We start from the raw sequence: 15,121 nt of genomic DNA on the forward strand, positions 1-15,121 counted from the left end.
TTTTCATTTAAATAATATACCATTGTGAAGAAAATAGCTTTTTAAGCACAGAATATTCAGGCTTTTCAACAGAGCAGGTCTGTAGTGTAAAGGTAACTCTTCTGCCAGACATACAGGAAGTGTGGAGTTCAAATCTTGATGAATATCTGTTAAATAATTTCTTTAGTGAAATTCTATATGCTAGAGGAGGGACCCTCCCCTAACTCATCCAACACTACTTCATTAGTATTCACTGCATTGAAGTTAGGCTACTTTCACACATGAATTAGTTGCGGATCAGTCTGGTATCTGCACAGACGGATCCGCACCTATAATTCAAACGCTTGTATCCGTTCAGAACGGATCCGTTTGCATTATTCTTTTTTTTTTTAAGTCTAAAAAAAAAACGGATCCGTCCTGACTTACATTGAAAGTCAATGGGGGACGGATCCGTTTTCAGTTGCACCATATTGTGTAAGTGAAAACAGATCCGTCCCCATTGACTTACATTGTAAGTCAGGACGGATCCGTTTGGCTCCGCATCCAGAGCGGAATACAGCCGGAACGGAGCCAAACTGATGCATTCTGAACAGATCCTTATCCATTCAGAATGCATTGGGACTGAACTGATACGTTTTGAACCGTTTGTGATATCCCTGAAATGGATCTCACAAACTGAATTCAAAACGCCAGTGTGAAAGTAGCCTTAGGCTGGGAGGGGAAGGGGAGGCAGATACCTGATTCTACAGACACTCTCCATGAGTGTTGTGCTGGAATGTAAACATAGGGTGCAGGTCACAGGTGGCAATTATGCTGGAGAAGTCAAAATGCACTCGGGACGTCATCATGTGACTTGTTTAATGCAGTAATGTTAACTGTTGCTGTTATTTTTTTTGTGTGTGTAACAAGAAACCCCCTTTAAGGGCTCATGCACACGAACGTATTTTCTTTCTGCCTTCATTCCATTTTTTATGCAGACCATATGCGGAACCATTCACTTCAATGGGTCTTCAAAAACAATGGAAGGTACTCCCTGTGCATTCCGTTTCCGTATTTCCATTCCGCAAAAAAGTAGTGCATGTCCTATTATTCTCCGCAAATCACGGTCTGAGGCCCCATTCAAGTCAATGGGTCCGCAAAAAATACGGAACACATCCGTATGTCATCCGTATTTCATCAGTATTTTGCGGATCCATGCTGTAGAAATGCGATGCCCAGCCCATATTGCTCATGTGTTTGGTGTTTAATAACTTACTTTTTCTGTATATGATCTGCAAAAAACGGATCAAATACGGAAACCATATGGATATGTTTTGTGGAATGACGGAACGGAAGAGGACTTAAATCAGAGAAAAAAAAACCTCAGATACGGAACAACGGATCCATGAAAAACAGACCGCAAAACAACAATGGTCGTGTGCATGAGCCCTTTTGCGCTCGGGTACAGTAAATTTCATGTAATTTTGGTTTGGATTCCATATCTGTGTTTCCTGGCAATTTTTACTACTATAGACATGGGTAATAAATTTCACAAGTTTCATGGCATCATGAATGAATATTGTTCTGTCTGTTCCCTATGCAAGTTCTTCCATCTCACCGCTACTTCTTACTATCATACATTTGACATATTATCAAGAAGAAGAGAACAGATGGATGTATAAATGCAGGATCAGACTACATAGTTTGTTGTCTGTTACCATGGAAACTTACAACTGCATTTGTGCTGTAGATATAAAAGGGCATGGCATTTATATTTATTTAAAGGGAACCTGTCAGCGGGATTTTGGGTTTAGAGCTGAGGACATGGGTTGGTAGATGGCCGCTAGCACATTCGCCATACCCAGTCCCCATAGCTCTGTGTGCTTTTATTGTGTAAAAAAAAAACTATTTGATACATATGCAAATTAACCCGAGATGAGTCCTGTCCCTGACTCATCTCAGGGTCAGGACTCATCTCAGGGTAATTTGCAAATGTATCAAATCGTTTTTTTTACACAATAAAAGCACACAGAGCTATGGGGACTGGGTATGGCGGATGTGCTAGTGGCCATCTAGCAACCCATGTCCTCAGCGCTATACACACAATCCCGGTGACAGGTTCCCTTTAAAAGCGGTTTCATTTTACATTTAGGATGCACTGAGACAAGGCCTCTTGCACACGAACGTTTTTAGTTTTTTTTTTTTTTCGTTCCGTATACGGAACCATTCATTTCAATGGATCCAGAAAAAAAATGGAAGGTACTCCATATGCCTTCTGTTTCCGTATTTCCATTCCGTTCAAAGATAGAACATGTCCTATTATTGTCTGCATAACGGACAAGGATAGTACTGTTCTAATAGGGGGAAGCTATTCCTTTCCCCAAAAAACGAAATGCACACGGACTTCATCTGTGTTTTTTGCGGATATGTTTTTTGTGGACCGTAAAATACTGAAAAAGCCATACGGTTGTGTGCAAGAGTCCTAAAACAATGTTTGAGAAGTTGAACATATCCTGACTCTGTAAGGGCTCCTTCAGATGACTATAGGCCGTCTGTGTCCGTATTGCGGACTGCAAAGATGGGTCCACAAGATACGGGTGATGTAGAGCAGAGGCAAGGATTGGGAGCCTATGGAAACACTTAGAAGTGCTTCTGTGGGCTTTTTGGTCCGTGCTTCCACACTATTAGGGTCCATTCACACGTCCACACTTTTGGGTGCGGACCCATTCATTTTCAATAGGGACGCAAAAGATGCAGACAGCACACAGTGTGCTGTCCGCCGCCCCGAACCTCCGTTCCGCTTCTTCACAAAAAAATAGAACATGTCCTATAGGCATTTCTATTGGGGTGCCGGACAGCTTTACTTTCATGTGAATGGGCCCTTTTTAAATATACACTGCTCAAAAAAATAAAGGGAACACTTAAACAACACAATGTAACTCCAAGTCAATCACACTTCTGTGAAATCAAACTGTCCACTTAGGAAGCAACACTGAGTGACAATCAATTTCACATGCTGTTGTGCAAATGGGATAGACAACAGGTGGAAATTATAGGCAATTAGCAAGACACCCCCAACAAAGGAGTGGTTCTGCAGGTGGTGACCACAGACCACTTCTCAGTTCCTATGCTTCCTGGCTGATGTTTTGGTCACTTTTCAATGCTGGCGGTGCTTTCACTCTAGTGGTAGCATGAGATGGAGTCTAGAACCCACACAAGTGGCTCAGGTAGTGCAGCTTATCCAGGATGGCACATCAATGCGAGCTGTGGCAAGAAGGTTTGCTGTGTCTGTCAGTGTAGTGTCCAGAGCATGGAGGCTCTACCAGGAGACAGGCCAATACATCAAGAGACGTGGAGGAGGCCGTAGGAGGGCAACAACCCAGCATCAGGGCCGCTACCTCCGCCTTTGTGCAAGGAGGAACAGGAGGAGCACTGCCAGAGCCCTGCAAAATGACCTCCAGCAGTCCACAAATGTGCATGTGTCTGCTCAAACGGTCAGAAACAGACTCCATGAGGGTGATATGAGGGCCCGACGTCCACAGGTGGGGGTTGTGCTTACAGCCCAACACCGTGCAGGACGTTTGGCATTTGCCAGAGAACACCAAGATTGGCAAATTCTCCACTGGCGCCCTATGCTCTTCACAGATGAAAGCAGGTTCACACTGAGCACATGACAGATGTGACAGAGTCTGGAAATGCTGTGGAGAACGTTCTGCTGCCTGCAACATCCTCCAGCATGACCGGTTTGGCATTGGGTCAGTAATGGTGTGGGGTGGCATTTCTTTGGAGGGCTGCACAGCCCTCCATGTGCTCGCCAGAGGTAGCCTGACTGCCATTAGGTACCGAGATGAGATCCTCAGACCCCTTGTGAGACCATATGCTGGTGCGGTTGGCCCTGGGTTCCTCCTAATGCAAGACAATGCTAGACCTCATGTGGGTGGAGTGTGTCAGCAGTTTCTGCAAGACGAAGGCATTGATGCTATGGACTGGCCCGCCCGTCCCCCAGACCTGAATCCAATTGAGCACATCTGGGACATCATGTCTCGCTCTATCCACCAACGTCACGTTGCACCACAAACTGTCCAGGAGTTGGCAGATGCTTTAGTCCAGGTCTGGGAGGAGATCCCTCAGGAGACCGTCCGCCACCTCATCAGGAGCATTCACAGGCGTTGTAGGGAGGTCATACAGGCACGCGGAGGCCACACACACTACTGAGCCTCATTTTGACTTTTTTTAAGGACATTACATCAAAGTTGGATCAGCCTGTAGTGTGTTTTTCCACTTTAATTTTGAGTGTGACTCCAAATCCAGACCTCCATGGGTTGAAAAATGTAATTTCCATTAATTTTTTTGGGTGTGATTTAGTTGTCAGCACATTCAACTATGTAAAGAACAAAGTATTTCAGAAGAATATTTTATTAATTCAGATCTAGGATGTGTTATTTTTGTGTTCCCTTTATTTTTTTGAGCAGTGTGTGTGTATGTGTGTGTGTGTGTGTGTGTGTGTGTATATATATATATATATATATCTATATATCTCTCTATATATCTCTCTATATATATCTATATATCTATACACACACACATATTAGGTAATATACAATATTTATGTCTTTTATGTGTGGGTACTTCTCAGTTTCCTGCTGAGTAGTAGGCTCCATCTTCTGATACTACTGCAGGATGCTGACTATTCAAGTTGACAGCTCAGGTGTCCTTCATCTTGCCATGCCCTGATTTTGTTCCTTCAGTGCTGAAGCCTTTGGTGGAGCTGCTGAGTGATCCGGATTACATTAATCAGATGCTGCTCAGCCAGCTGGAGTACAGGGAACAGGTGAATGAGCGCCACAAGAAAGCCTATACATATGCCCCATCTTATGAGGAGTTCATCAAACTGATCACCAACAGCTCTGACATTGAATTCCTTAAACAGTTAAGGTACATTGATTTGATGCGTTTGTAAATCTCATCTTTTCATTATTTCAGAAGACTTTGTATGTTGCATTCATTTGAATAAGTAGAAGGGAAGAGATTAAATATGTTAAACTATATTAAAAATTAACTTTAATGGTTAATAAATAAAAAGACTGATGCAGAGAACAGCTCAGGCCTTGTGTTGTGTAGCGAGTGCACTCTGTATATTGTTGGTATACACACGGTCAGGGATCGTTTTCAGAGGTACATGGTATTTGGGTGCTTCACAGCCCTATATTATGGCTAGATGTTGCAGACCTCACCCTAATCCGAATGTGTAGTGGAACTACCGCCCTGAGGAGGGCGACCTCTAATCCGATGCGTGAACATTTCACTGCCCCTACCGGATGGGGGGTCACCCATCTCAGGGTGGTAGCTCGGATACACATCCGCATTAAGGTGAGATCTGTAACATTTATCCAGAATACCGTTTACCCCCTCAAAACGATCCCTCACAGTGTGCATACCAACCATATACGGAGTGCACTCGCTCTTTACTCCCTAGACAACAAAAAACCTAACTTCTATCAATATAACTCTTATATGGGCTCTCTACATCTACAGGTGAAAGTTCATTTGTTTCAGTAATGCAACTTAGGCCTCAAGCACACGACTGTTGTTTTGGTCCACATCTGAGCCGCCGTTTTTGCGGCTCGGATGCTGACCCATTCACTTCAATGGGGTCGCAAAAGATGCGGAGAGCACTCCATGTGCTGTCCGCATCCATTACACTGTTCCGTGGCCCTGCAAAAAATATATAACCTGTCCTATTCTTGTCCGTTTTGCGGACAAGAAAAGGCATTTCTACAATGGGCCTTCCGTTCCGCAAATTGCAGAAGGCACATGGACGGCTTCCGTTTTCTTACGGATTGGCGGTTTGTGGACCGCAAAAAAACGGAACGGTCGTGTGCATGAGGCCTTAACATTAGAATATTGTCAAAAGGTTCAATATTCTAGGGTCAAAGTGTCACCCTCTAGTCAGCTAATTAATCCATACCCCCTGAGCAAAGGGGAACCTCAAAATTGAGACTTTCATAAGCTGTAAGCCATAATCATCCAAATTATAACAAAGTCTTGAAATATCTCGCTTTACATGTAATGAGTCTCTCATATGTTAGTTTCACCTTTTAAGTTGTATTACTGAAATAAATGAACTTTGCACAATATTCAAATTTTTCAAGTTTCTCCTGTATATGTTTAGCATTTAACCAATTAAAGTTAATATTTAATATACCGGTAATTTAAAATAATTTCTCTCTCTACCCCTCTACTTACACATCACAATTTATTCTTGGCAACTAGTTTTTTCGCTTATATTGCATTCATATGAAACCCATATGAATAGGTATAGAGACCATAGGCTTCTGCTGTCTGACGTATAACAGGTTTGTGTGAGGATACCACGAAACAGATTTTTTGAAATAATTTTTATTGACTGTGGACTAAAAATATGAACTAAAACTAACCTCACCTAGGGTCAATTTACATTGAGTTTTTTTGGCGCTGATTTTGGAGCGTTTCTGCCTCAGTTAGTTCCAAATCTGCTCAAAAAAAGTCCTCAAAACAGCCTCCCGTTCATTTCGATGGGTAGTGGCACTTGCTGCTTTTCTTTTACACGTGTATTTTAAAAACAAGCCGTGTGAACATAATACAGAACACAGTTATCAAACTTGAACTGTGATATTGTGCTTCGTCACCTGTAGTGCTATAATGTGGGTGGCACCAGCCATTGAAATATTTCATGTACCATGACTACGTACAGGTTATAATTACCTTTGATATTCTGCAAAGTACCACAATTGCGCAGATCAGTAATACTGGTATATAATATCCCTGTGGAACCTGAGCCATAAAGGAATCTCCAAAATTAGAAAAACGTGGCTACTTTCGAGTACAGCGCATTAGCGGTCGTGTCTAGTATTGCAGCTCTGCAAGCTGTGATATCACACTCAATGATCTAAACGCTCATTAAAGCCATATTCTTATCAGATTGATAAGAATTTAGCTATAATGTATATTTATGAGCTCAGAGATAATAAAAAAATATATATTTTAACCCAAAATTAGTAAAAAGCAATGATACTATTGCCTCTGAAGGTGTTCATAGCCTGTTAAAGTGTCTCTTCTGGAAAAATAGACTTGAAAATGGCTATACCCTTAGAAGAAAAGGTCAGATGTAGGCCTCATGCACACGGCCGTTGTTTTGGTCCACATCCGAGCTGCCGTTTTTGCGGCTCGGATGCGGACCCATTCACTTCAATGGGGCCAGAAAAGATGCGGCCAGCACTCCGTGTGCTATCCGCATCCGTGGCCCCGCAAAAAAATAAAATAAAATATAACATGTCTTATTCTTGTCCTCGCTTTGCGGACAAGAATAGGCATTTATATTGAAGGCTGTCTATGCCGTTACGCAAAACACACCACGGCCGTGTGCATGAGGCCTTACCGTCATCCTTCTGAAGAGAATATCCAACATAAGATGGTAAATATAGGATTTATTAGGATTCTACCTGATTTCACTTTAAATTCTTTATATCTGTGCATCTGAATGTCTATGCACTTGTGCTATGTGTGTGTATACATTGTTGTGGTGACAATGGTTTGCGGAGAATCAATACAGATTTTGGAAGATGCGTATCTGTATTGGGATCATGATCCCGTAATGGCTTTGTTGGCAGTCAGTCTGTTATTTCTCTGAAGTATTTGAAAGCCACAGCAGGATGCCCTGGGCTAATGCACTTGAGAGGAGAAACTAAGGAGACGAATCAATGTGCTTATTGCAAAGTTGTTTTATCATAAAGTTTTCTGAGTTCCTCAAATGTCAATTTAGGGGTTAGTTGGATTAAATGTAGAGAGAGTTCTGGGTGTTCAGCTGACAGTCGTCTGTCCCAGTTCCTCCATAAGCTTGCAAGCTGGTAACAACATGCTTGATCCTTCTGTCCCCAAAACTGCTGTCAGAGGACACTCGGAGCCTTCCATACACACAGAATAGTTGGTGACTGTTGCTGAGGGTTCAACCAACTTCCTTAGGCCACATGCATGAGAAAAAGTTTTGTGTATGAAGGCACATGGAGTCCCTGCAGCCTTGTACTTTGGAGCTGTAGGCACACCATGGGACTTGTTTAAAAAAAAAAATCAGAATACCTGTCGTAAGAAGACACTGTAGACCCTCTCTGTGCTTGCCGTATTATGGTTCCATGCTACAGAGCTGCTATAACGTAGTAGGCGTGGGCCCTAAGCCTGATGTAACACTGGCACATGGCTTCCAAGTATAATGGATACACTGTGCTGTATCCGTACAATAGATATAGACAGTAAGTGATGAACTCCATTCACATACCATGGGCTGTTTGGTGTTGCCACTGTTAGTCATTTTGATAACGAGAATAGTGCTGCATGCTGCTGAAGGTGAAGGCACAATAGGTCCTGTCCAATCACACATTTTTAGCACGCTGATATTAGTTTTTGCTTTGAATATTTGGGTTAAGTCAGTGGCAACCATTTAATATGAGGATCACCACTACTATGATCTGTTCATGGTTTGTATACATTTCTACTTACATTTGTACAGCCATGTGAAAAAAAGGACACTCTTTCGAGATTTTATTAATCAGCACTTAAGACTTTTATGATCTTCACAAACGTCTATAAAGAAACAAATGCTCCACCAACTTACAAAACGTAAACCAACATTCAGAAAAATAAAGTACAGCTAGATATGTAAATTATTACAGGTGTGGTCTGCTTGGACACTAGGTCTTACCAAAAGAGGACGTAAAAGTGCTTTCCCTGCTGCCCTTTAAAAAGGCTCTTAGAGGCTACTTTTGGATAGTGTACCTCTTGTAAGAGATTGTTAACTGCTAGATATGCCTCTGTGATGCACTCGGACATTTTGGCCAGTTGACAGACTTTGATGGGGTACATCATTTGACTGAGAGAAGAAGAATAGTGTTTTTGATGATTTGCCCACCATCTAGGCTGTCCTGACCTAGCTGTTAGGTGTTGTTGGGAGCAATTTTTACATGAGGGCATGCACATGCAACGAACAAGCTCCAGGCGGCCCAGACAGACCAGTAGTCAGGATTGTTTGTGGGAGCTGCTTGTACTTGTTGACAGATCAGTATCATTGTCCACCATCCATACACAGGTGGCACCTTCACTATACACCACTGTCTCTGCCCGTATCATTTCCAGGTGCTTATCAGAAGGAAATTTGGTGTCACAGTGCCCATTACTTGTCCTGGCATTGACAGCCAGCCACCATCACCTTTGTTTGCAGTGGTGTTTTGAACGCTAAAACCTGTACTGCGATGGACTAGAACCATATCATCCTTAGGAACAAATCGAGGTTCTTTTTGGGATCCCACATTGGTTGGGTTTAAGGTATGGAGGCCTCGTGGTGAACGCTTTGATGCTGCCTTTGCTGTTGAGAGACGCACTGCCCTAACTGCTGGTGTGGTGATCTAGGAAGCTATCTCATAAGACAGTCGGTCAACCCTAGTAATCATACGTGGGACACTAACAGCTCAGTGATATGTGCAGGACATCTTGCGGCCACGTGTTGCTTCTCATTGCTTCCAGTTGGCATTTTTCAGAAGGATAATGCACACACACGTCCACACACAGCAAGGGTTTCCCAAGAATTTCTACCAGATTGCCAACTCTTTCTTAGTTTGCGGAGTCACCAAATTTAACGCCAATCGAGCATTTTGGGGAACAGTTTTATCCAATAAACGTATCCTTTCGCTCTAATAATGTAATCGCTTACAGATATGATCATTACATTCACAAATATAAAGTTTTATTCGAGTCCAACAACTCATTCTTGGTAAAAAGAAAAAAGAAAAATTGTCAATGAGTGTATATAATAATAATTTATAATGCTAACATATTCTCTGTTCTCTAATGGCTCATCTTCTGGCCAGGTGTTCGTGAAAATTGTGGGTGGCACACCAGGTGCCATTCACACACACTATGCTTATGTCTGTTACAGGTCTTGGATTCTCTCAGAATTGCGCAAGTGCCTAAATGCCACTAGCCAGATGGGCAAGGAAAGCAGCCAGGCGTTAAAATATTCAGCTCTAACATGACATGACGATTGTCACACTGGAGTCGTTTCCATGGATTCCTTTTCTTAGATAGAATACTGATCAAGTTATTAAGGAGATCACACATTCGCTTTGGCATCTTGTTCTTACTAGTTCGTGTCTCCGTAGAGGCTCGGGGTCTAAATGCTGGAAGCCTCAATAAGGACGGTAAAATGCAGCCATATAACAGCCTTGTGAAGCTGGAATGACTGCTGATAATGGATTTATTTATTTTTTCGGGGGAAAGGGGGTTGATTGGCATTTTCTCTCTTGGCTAATAAAACATTATGCACTCGAGTATCTATGCGCTTAATTATGTGAGGCTCAGCGGTAGGACATAATTTTGTTGCCTGGCGACTTATTGTTAATTTGATGTAAAAATAGCTTTTTGTGCCAAGTCCAGAGCTGCGGAGTGCTACTGACAGCAGACGTGATCTCCTTATTAGACCCCATCTAAAGTATGAGTTGGCACAATCGTTATCTATGATAGCGCACTGTTCTATTGAGCCTCTACTAAGCCAGACTCTGCTGCTGCACAAAATATAGGCCGCTGCAGGGATTTTCTAGTTTTTGATATTGATGGCCTATACTCGGGATAGGCCATCAGATCAGATCAGAAGATCATATGACGACCTGCATCCTAGCACCATTACCAGAACTACACAGCTACGTCCATTGTGTAGTGGACGGATCAAGTTACTGTAGAGTTGCTCCCATGCAAGTGAATGTTAGCGGCACAGCAGAGTAACGAGCTCCGCCCACTACACAATGGATGATGCTGGCGCTGAACAGAAGGGGTACAGGATGTTTTACTCCTGACGATCTGCTATTCATGACCTGTCCTGAGGATAAGCCATCAATATCAAAATCCTGGAAAACGCCTGTAAGTAAATACACCTAAATATCGGCTTCTCTCACCTGTTTAATTACAGATATAATCTTGTGATAGTCTGACAACGACTTAAAGGGATTGTCCATTTCCTCGCTGCTGTTGATCAGTGTGCCATTTGCTATTTTTTCATAAGTCACGTTCACAAACCTCTAGGTCCTGTCCATAAGATGGTTGCTGATGGAGGGTCATGTGACCAGTCTCCTCTATTCAAACACACTGCACTAAACTTCCAACAATGAAGAGCAGATGGTAGGTTCAGTGTGTTTGAATGGAGGAGACATCACATAGAGGTGATTTGCCTGGTCACATGGCCCTCCAGCGGCAAGACCTCCATGTGGACAGCGCAAAAGACTTGTCCAACAAAGGAGAAGACCTTATGGGGCAGAATGTCAACAAAGACTATATTAGTGTTATATAGACATCTTACATACACATTGGTCAACAGTGACCAGAAATTGGCCAACCCCTTTAGGTTTTTACTGTCCTTAAAGAAGAAGTCCAATCACTGTGATCTTAGAGTGCATTTTAGGTTCATCCTGAAATTTCACCCACAAGCTAAATATCCCTAACTTTTTGTCAGTAGTGTGTTGATGCCCTCCTAGTAAAGTAGAGATGAGGGTTATTGGCACAAAGTGAAAAGTAGATTCACACAGACAGTTAACCCTTTGTGATTGAACGGCTCAATATTTTGCAATAAAGATTATTAAATAATTTTTAGCCCAAAATGAGTAAAATGTAGTCATAAAAAAAAATTGTACACAGCTTTTAAATATACATAAGGCATAAGCAAAGGTATACTGGCCATACAGGATGCCCAGAAAGCCCAATGCGGGTTTTATTTACATGCTTCCTTCCCCAACAAAGGTTTATTTGTGCACACCGACTGTGGCAGAGCAGACTAGCAGGCACGGGCTTCTGATTTAGGTTTATCGGCTTCAGCTTGCTTGGTAATCTGCTAAGTATGCACGTAGCATCACACCGTTGATTAGATGAATTTATAGAAAACTTTCATTTTGAAATATGCCACAATATTTAGACATGTTGGTGTTAATATTATCGGGCACATTTACTAATACTGTCTACTGATTTAGATGAAGATAATGAGTGTCTGGTGGTAGATGATACATTTGGCCCACCTTTAGATTGTCTTGTCTGACGTTTATACCATCTATTAGTTGGCTTACGTTGCATCTAAATCCAGGGCTCCTCCTGACTAACCATGAGCACTTTTCCCCTAAGCCATGTTCTCTTCCCAGAAGAACCCGAACAAGTGTCTCGAACACTTAATGAATGTGAAGCAAAGCATGTACACCAGCTTTTTAGTGCAAATTGCACAAAATTCTGGCGCATTTTAATTAGTACAGTAACTCTAATCTATTGAAGGTGTTTCGACAAATTAAATGGGTTATCTGAGATGTGTTGCGTCTGTGATCCCAGACCCATGCTTGCACTGCAGGTTGAAATCCCAGTCTCTGATTACATGCCCAATGTACAGTATGGGATCGACGGGCATCTCATATCACCCTTTTAAGATCTTCCATTATGCCATTTTATAATATTTAAAAGGAACCATCCATGCCTTCTGCTCTGTTGTGTTTGCTTTGCATAATGGCATTATAACCTATATGCAACAAAAAAAAAGGTGATGGTTCTGATCTCACAGAAAAGTGGAACAATATGTCCTGGCATTAAAAATAAGTAGTTAGTAGGGGTTGTACAGGAATATTTCATTTATGCTCGCAGCCTACCTCCGCTTTAAAAAAAACTCTAAAGTCCTGAGTGTCTATCTTCCGGTTTGTGGCATCTTTACTCCCTCCCAGACATGTTCACCTGCTCCATTGCAGCCAACCACTGTCTTCACTGGTGATGTATCTCTTGTGGGCATGTCACTGCTGAAGCCAGTCATTGGCTGCAGTGGAGCAGATGAACATGCTCATGCCTGGAGGGAGTAAACAAGCCGCAGACCAGAAGATGGACAAGCGGGAGCCATTGAACAGGCATGTAGTGATGGGGAGCAGCTAAGTATGAATTTTTGAATAGTGGAGGCATGGTGCCAGCATCAGTTAAAAGTTAGATATTCCCAGACAACCCCTTAAACTGGGCCCTTTTACACAGACTGACAGAGTGGGCCTCTTTCATGCGTCTCCGAAAATGCTCCTTTTGTCAGCAGAAAGTCACCCTGTGTAATAGGGAAGTGCTGCCGATAAGCAAGCAAACTGCATAGACATGAACATTTGTCTACAAACAGCACCTTTCTCTGCTGCATCTAAATGCTGCAAACCAGTGTGCAGTGATCAGGATTGCACCCCTATTCAGTAGCAATCGTTCCTCCCTCATTCTATTCATTATCGGCAAAACATCTATAATTACATAGGGAGGTTTGCTGAGATAATCGGGTGTCTTTCATGCAGAGGGGTCTGGCATCAGCTTTCTCCTTTCTGTGTGTTCTAGAAAGAACATGCATGTGTATGGTTTGGGAGTCAGGGGGGGAGGGGTCGGCAGGAGAGACACCTATCAGCCAAATAAGTGTTTAGCCGACAGTAATCTAATGTTTATGGTGAGCATTAGTGGTGGAGGCCTTGGGGCATTAGCTCTCCCTATAATCGCCCTGGCCAAGAGGTAGAGCATATACTCAGTCAGGACGTATTGCTGGCCTAGGAGGGCGTAGATCCATATGAGTCTTTACTGCCTTCCGTCTGTAAAACTACTAAATGTAAATGTTATCTTGATGAACTTTAGTTTTGTTAGCTACACAGGGCAAAGAGCTGTCCTATAACAGATAATGAAATGTTACTGTTCTCAGAATACTTGCACTGGACAAAATATTTAACTACCCTTTTTTGTCCCCTAAAGGTATCAGATTGTTGTAGAAATAATCCAAGCAACTACTATAGGAAGTTTCCCACAGCTGAAAAGACAAAAAGGTGAGTTTCCTGTTTTTTTGGATAAGCGTTAAACTCCAGACAAATACTGAGATCAGTGCACATCCATTACTGGATAAGAGGCTCTTGTCTTAGATATGGTCATGCTCATCACTGCCTGTTCTCCAGGACAATGAAAACTAAGCTACAGGCAGCATGTTATAGAGCAGGAGGAGCTGAGCAGATTGATAGATAGCTTTATGGGAAAATATTCAGTAAACCTTGTAATTTATTCATTTATTTTACTGCTCATTCTGGACTTTGACGTCCAGGAGGCGGTCAATCACGGATAGGACCTCCTACTGGACTTCACAGCCCAGAATGATCAGGAATATAAAATAATAAGTTACACATTATACTGAATTATAATTTTTTTTCACTCATAAAACTATATATCTGCTCAGCTCCTCCTGCTCTATAACATGCTGCCTGCAGCTCAAACACCATGTACAACCTGACAGGTTCCTTTTAATTATACATTCTGAATTGTTTCAAAGCCAAAAAAGGTCTGTTGTAAAATAAAATGCATTTATCAAACTTGATACAGGTGATGAGAAACTGCTTGCAAATAAAGAGTTATACGGTAAATGTACATATTGGTTGCTCCGGTTCTTAAAAGACTCAATAATCTTGAAACATGAAAAATACTATTTCTGCTTTTGTAGTACAAGGCGCTAAGATATTACTGTGGTTTTCATCTGACCCTTATTTCCCTGCTTATTTTCTTTGGCACATGGCCGTCCAGCTTATCCAATGACTCGAGTCATTCCTGTCTGTATCATGGATGGTTCTACAATGCTGCACTAAGTAACCGCTGACGACCACAACTATTATTCCTATTGCAGGCATAGGCAATCTGGTCACTGACTGGGGTGTTATGTCCCACCGTAATACCAGAGAATCCTGCAAGTGACCCAGGCCAATCACTTACTACTAGGGTCTAATTTTTATGGGTTGATCCATAATTAACCTATTAGACATTATTGAATCTGTGTGTACAAAGATGATAATGCAATTAAAAGACTGGAACTTTTCTTCATGTTATCACCCCTCTTTCCAGCGAGGAAGGTTATGTGCTCTGATATTCACATTTGAGATGGTGGACCTGTTTTATATCAGTGGGCAAAGGAGAATTACTCACCCACTGCACCTCATCAGGAAATTTCTCGACTCTGACTCAAATGTTTACTGGCATCTTACATCTTGGCGTCTTGGCTCAGCCTTGAATGAAATTGAGTGCTGGGTGGCATTTTCACAATGTGCCAGTTATCTCCAGCTTCAGAAAATATATG

At 42.2% G+C, this 15,121-nt stretch overlaps 1 protein-coding gene across 1 annotated transcript in view; it reads left to right on the forward strand.

The window, feature by feature from the left end:
- Nucleotides 1–15,121, forward strand: part of SNX25 (sorting nexin 25) — a 237,870-nt gene that overhangs the window by 146,803 nt on the left and 75,946 nt on the right. The window contains exons 5-6 of the mRNA XM_044297649.1: nt 4,707–4,893; nt 13,762–13,832. Of these exons, the coding sequence (XP_044153584.1) occupies nt 4,707–4,893; nt 13,762–13,832 (258 nt within the window). The remainder of the gene's footprint in view (nt 1–4,706; nt 4,894–13,761; nt 13,833–15,121) is intronic.

Source organism: Bufo gargarizans, chromosome 1 (genome assembly GCF_014858855.1).
Source record: "Bufo gargarizans isolate SCDJY-AF-19 chromosome 1, ASM1485885v1, whole genome shotgun sequence".
Classification (NCBI taxonomy): domain Eukaryota; kingdom Metazoa; phylum Chordata; class Amphibia; order Anura; family Bufonidae; genus Bufo; species Bufo gargarizans.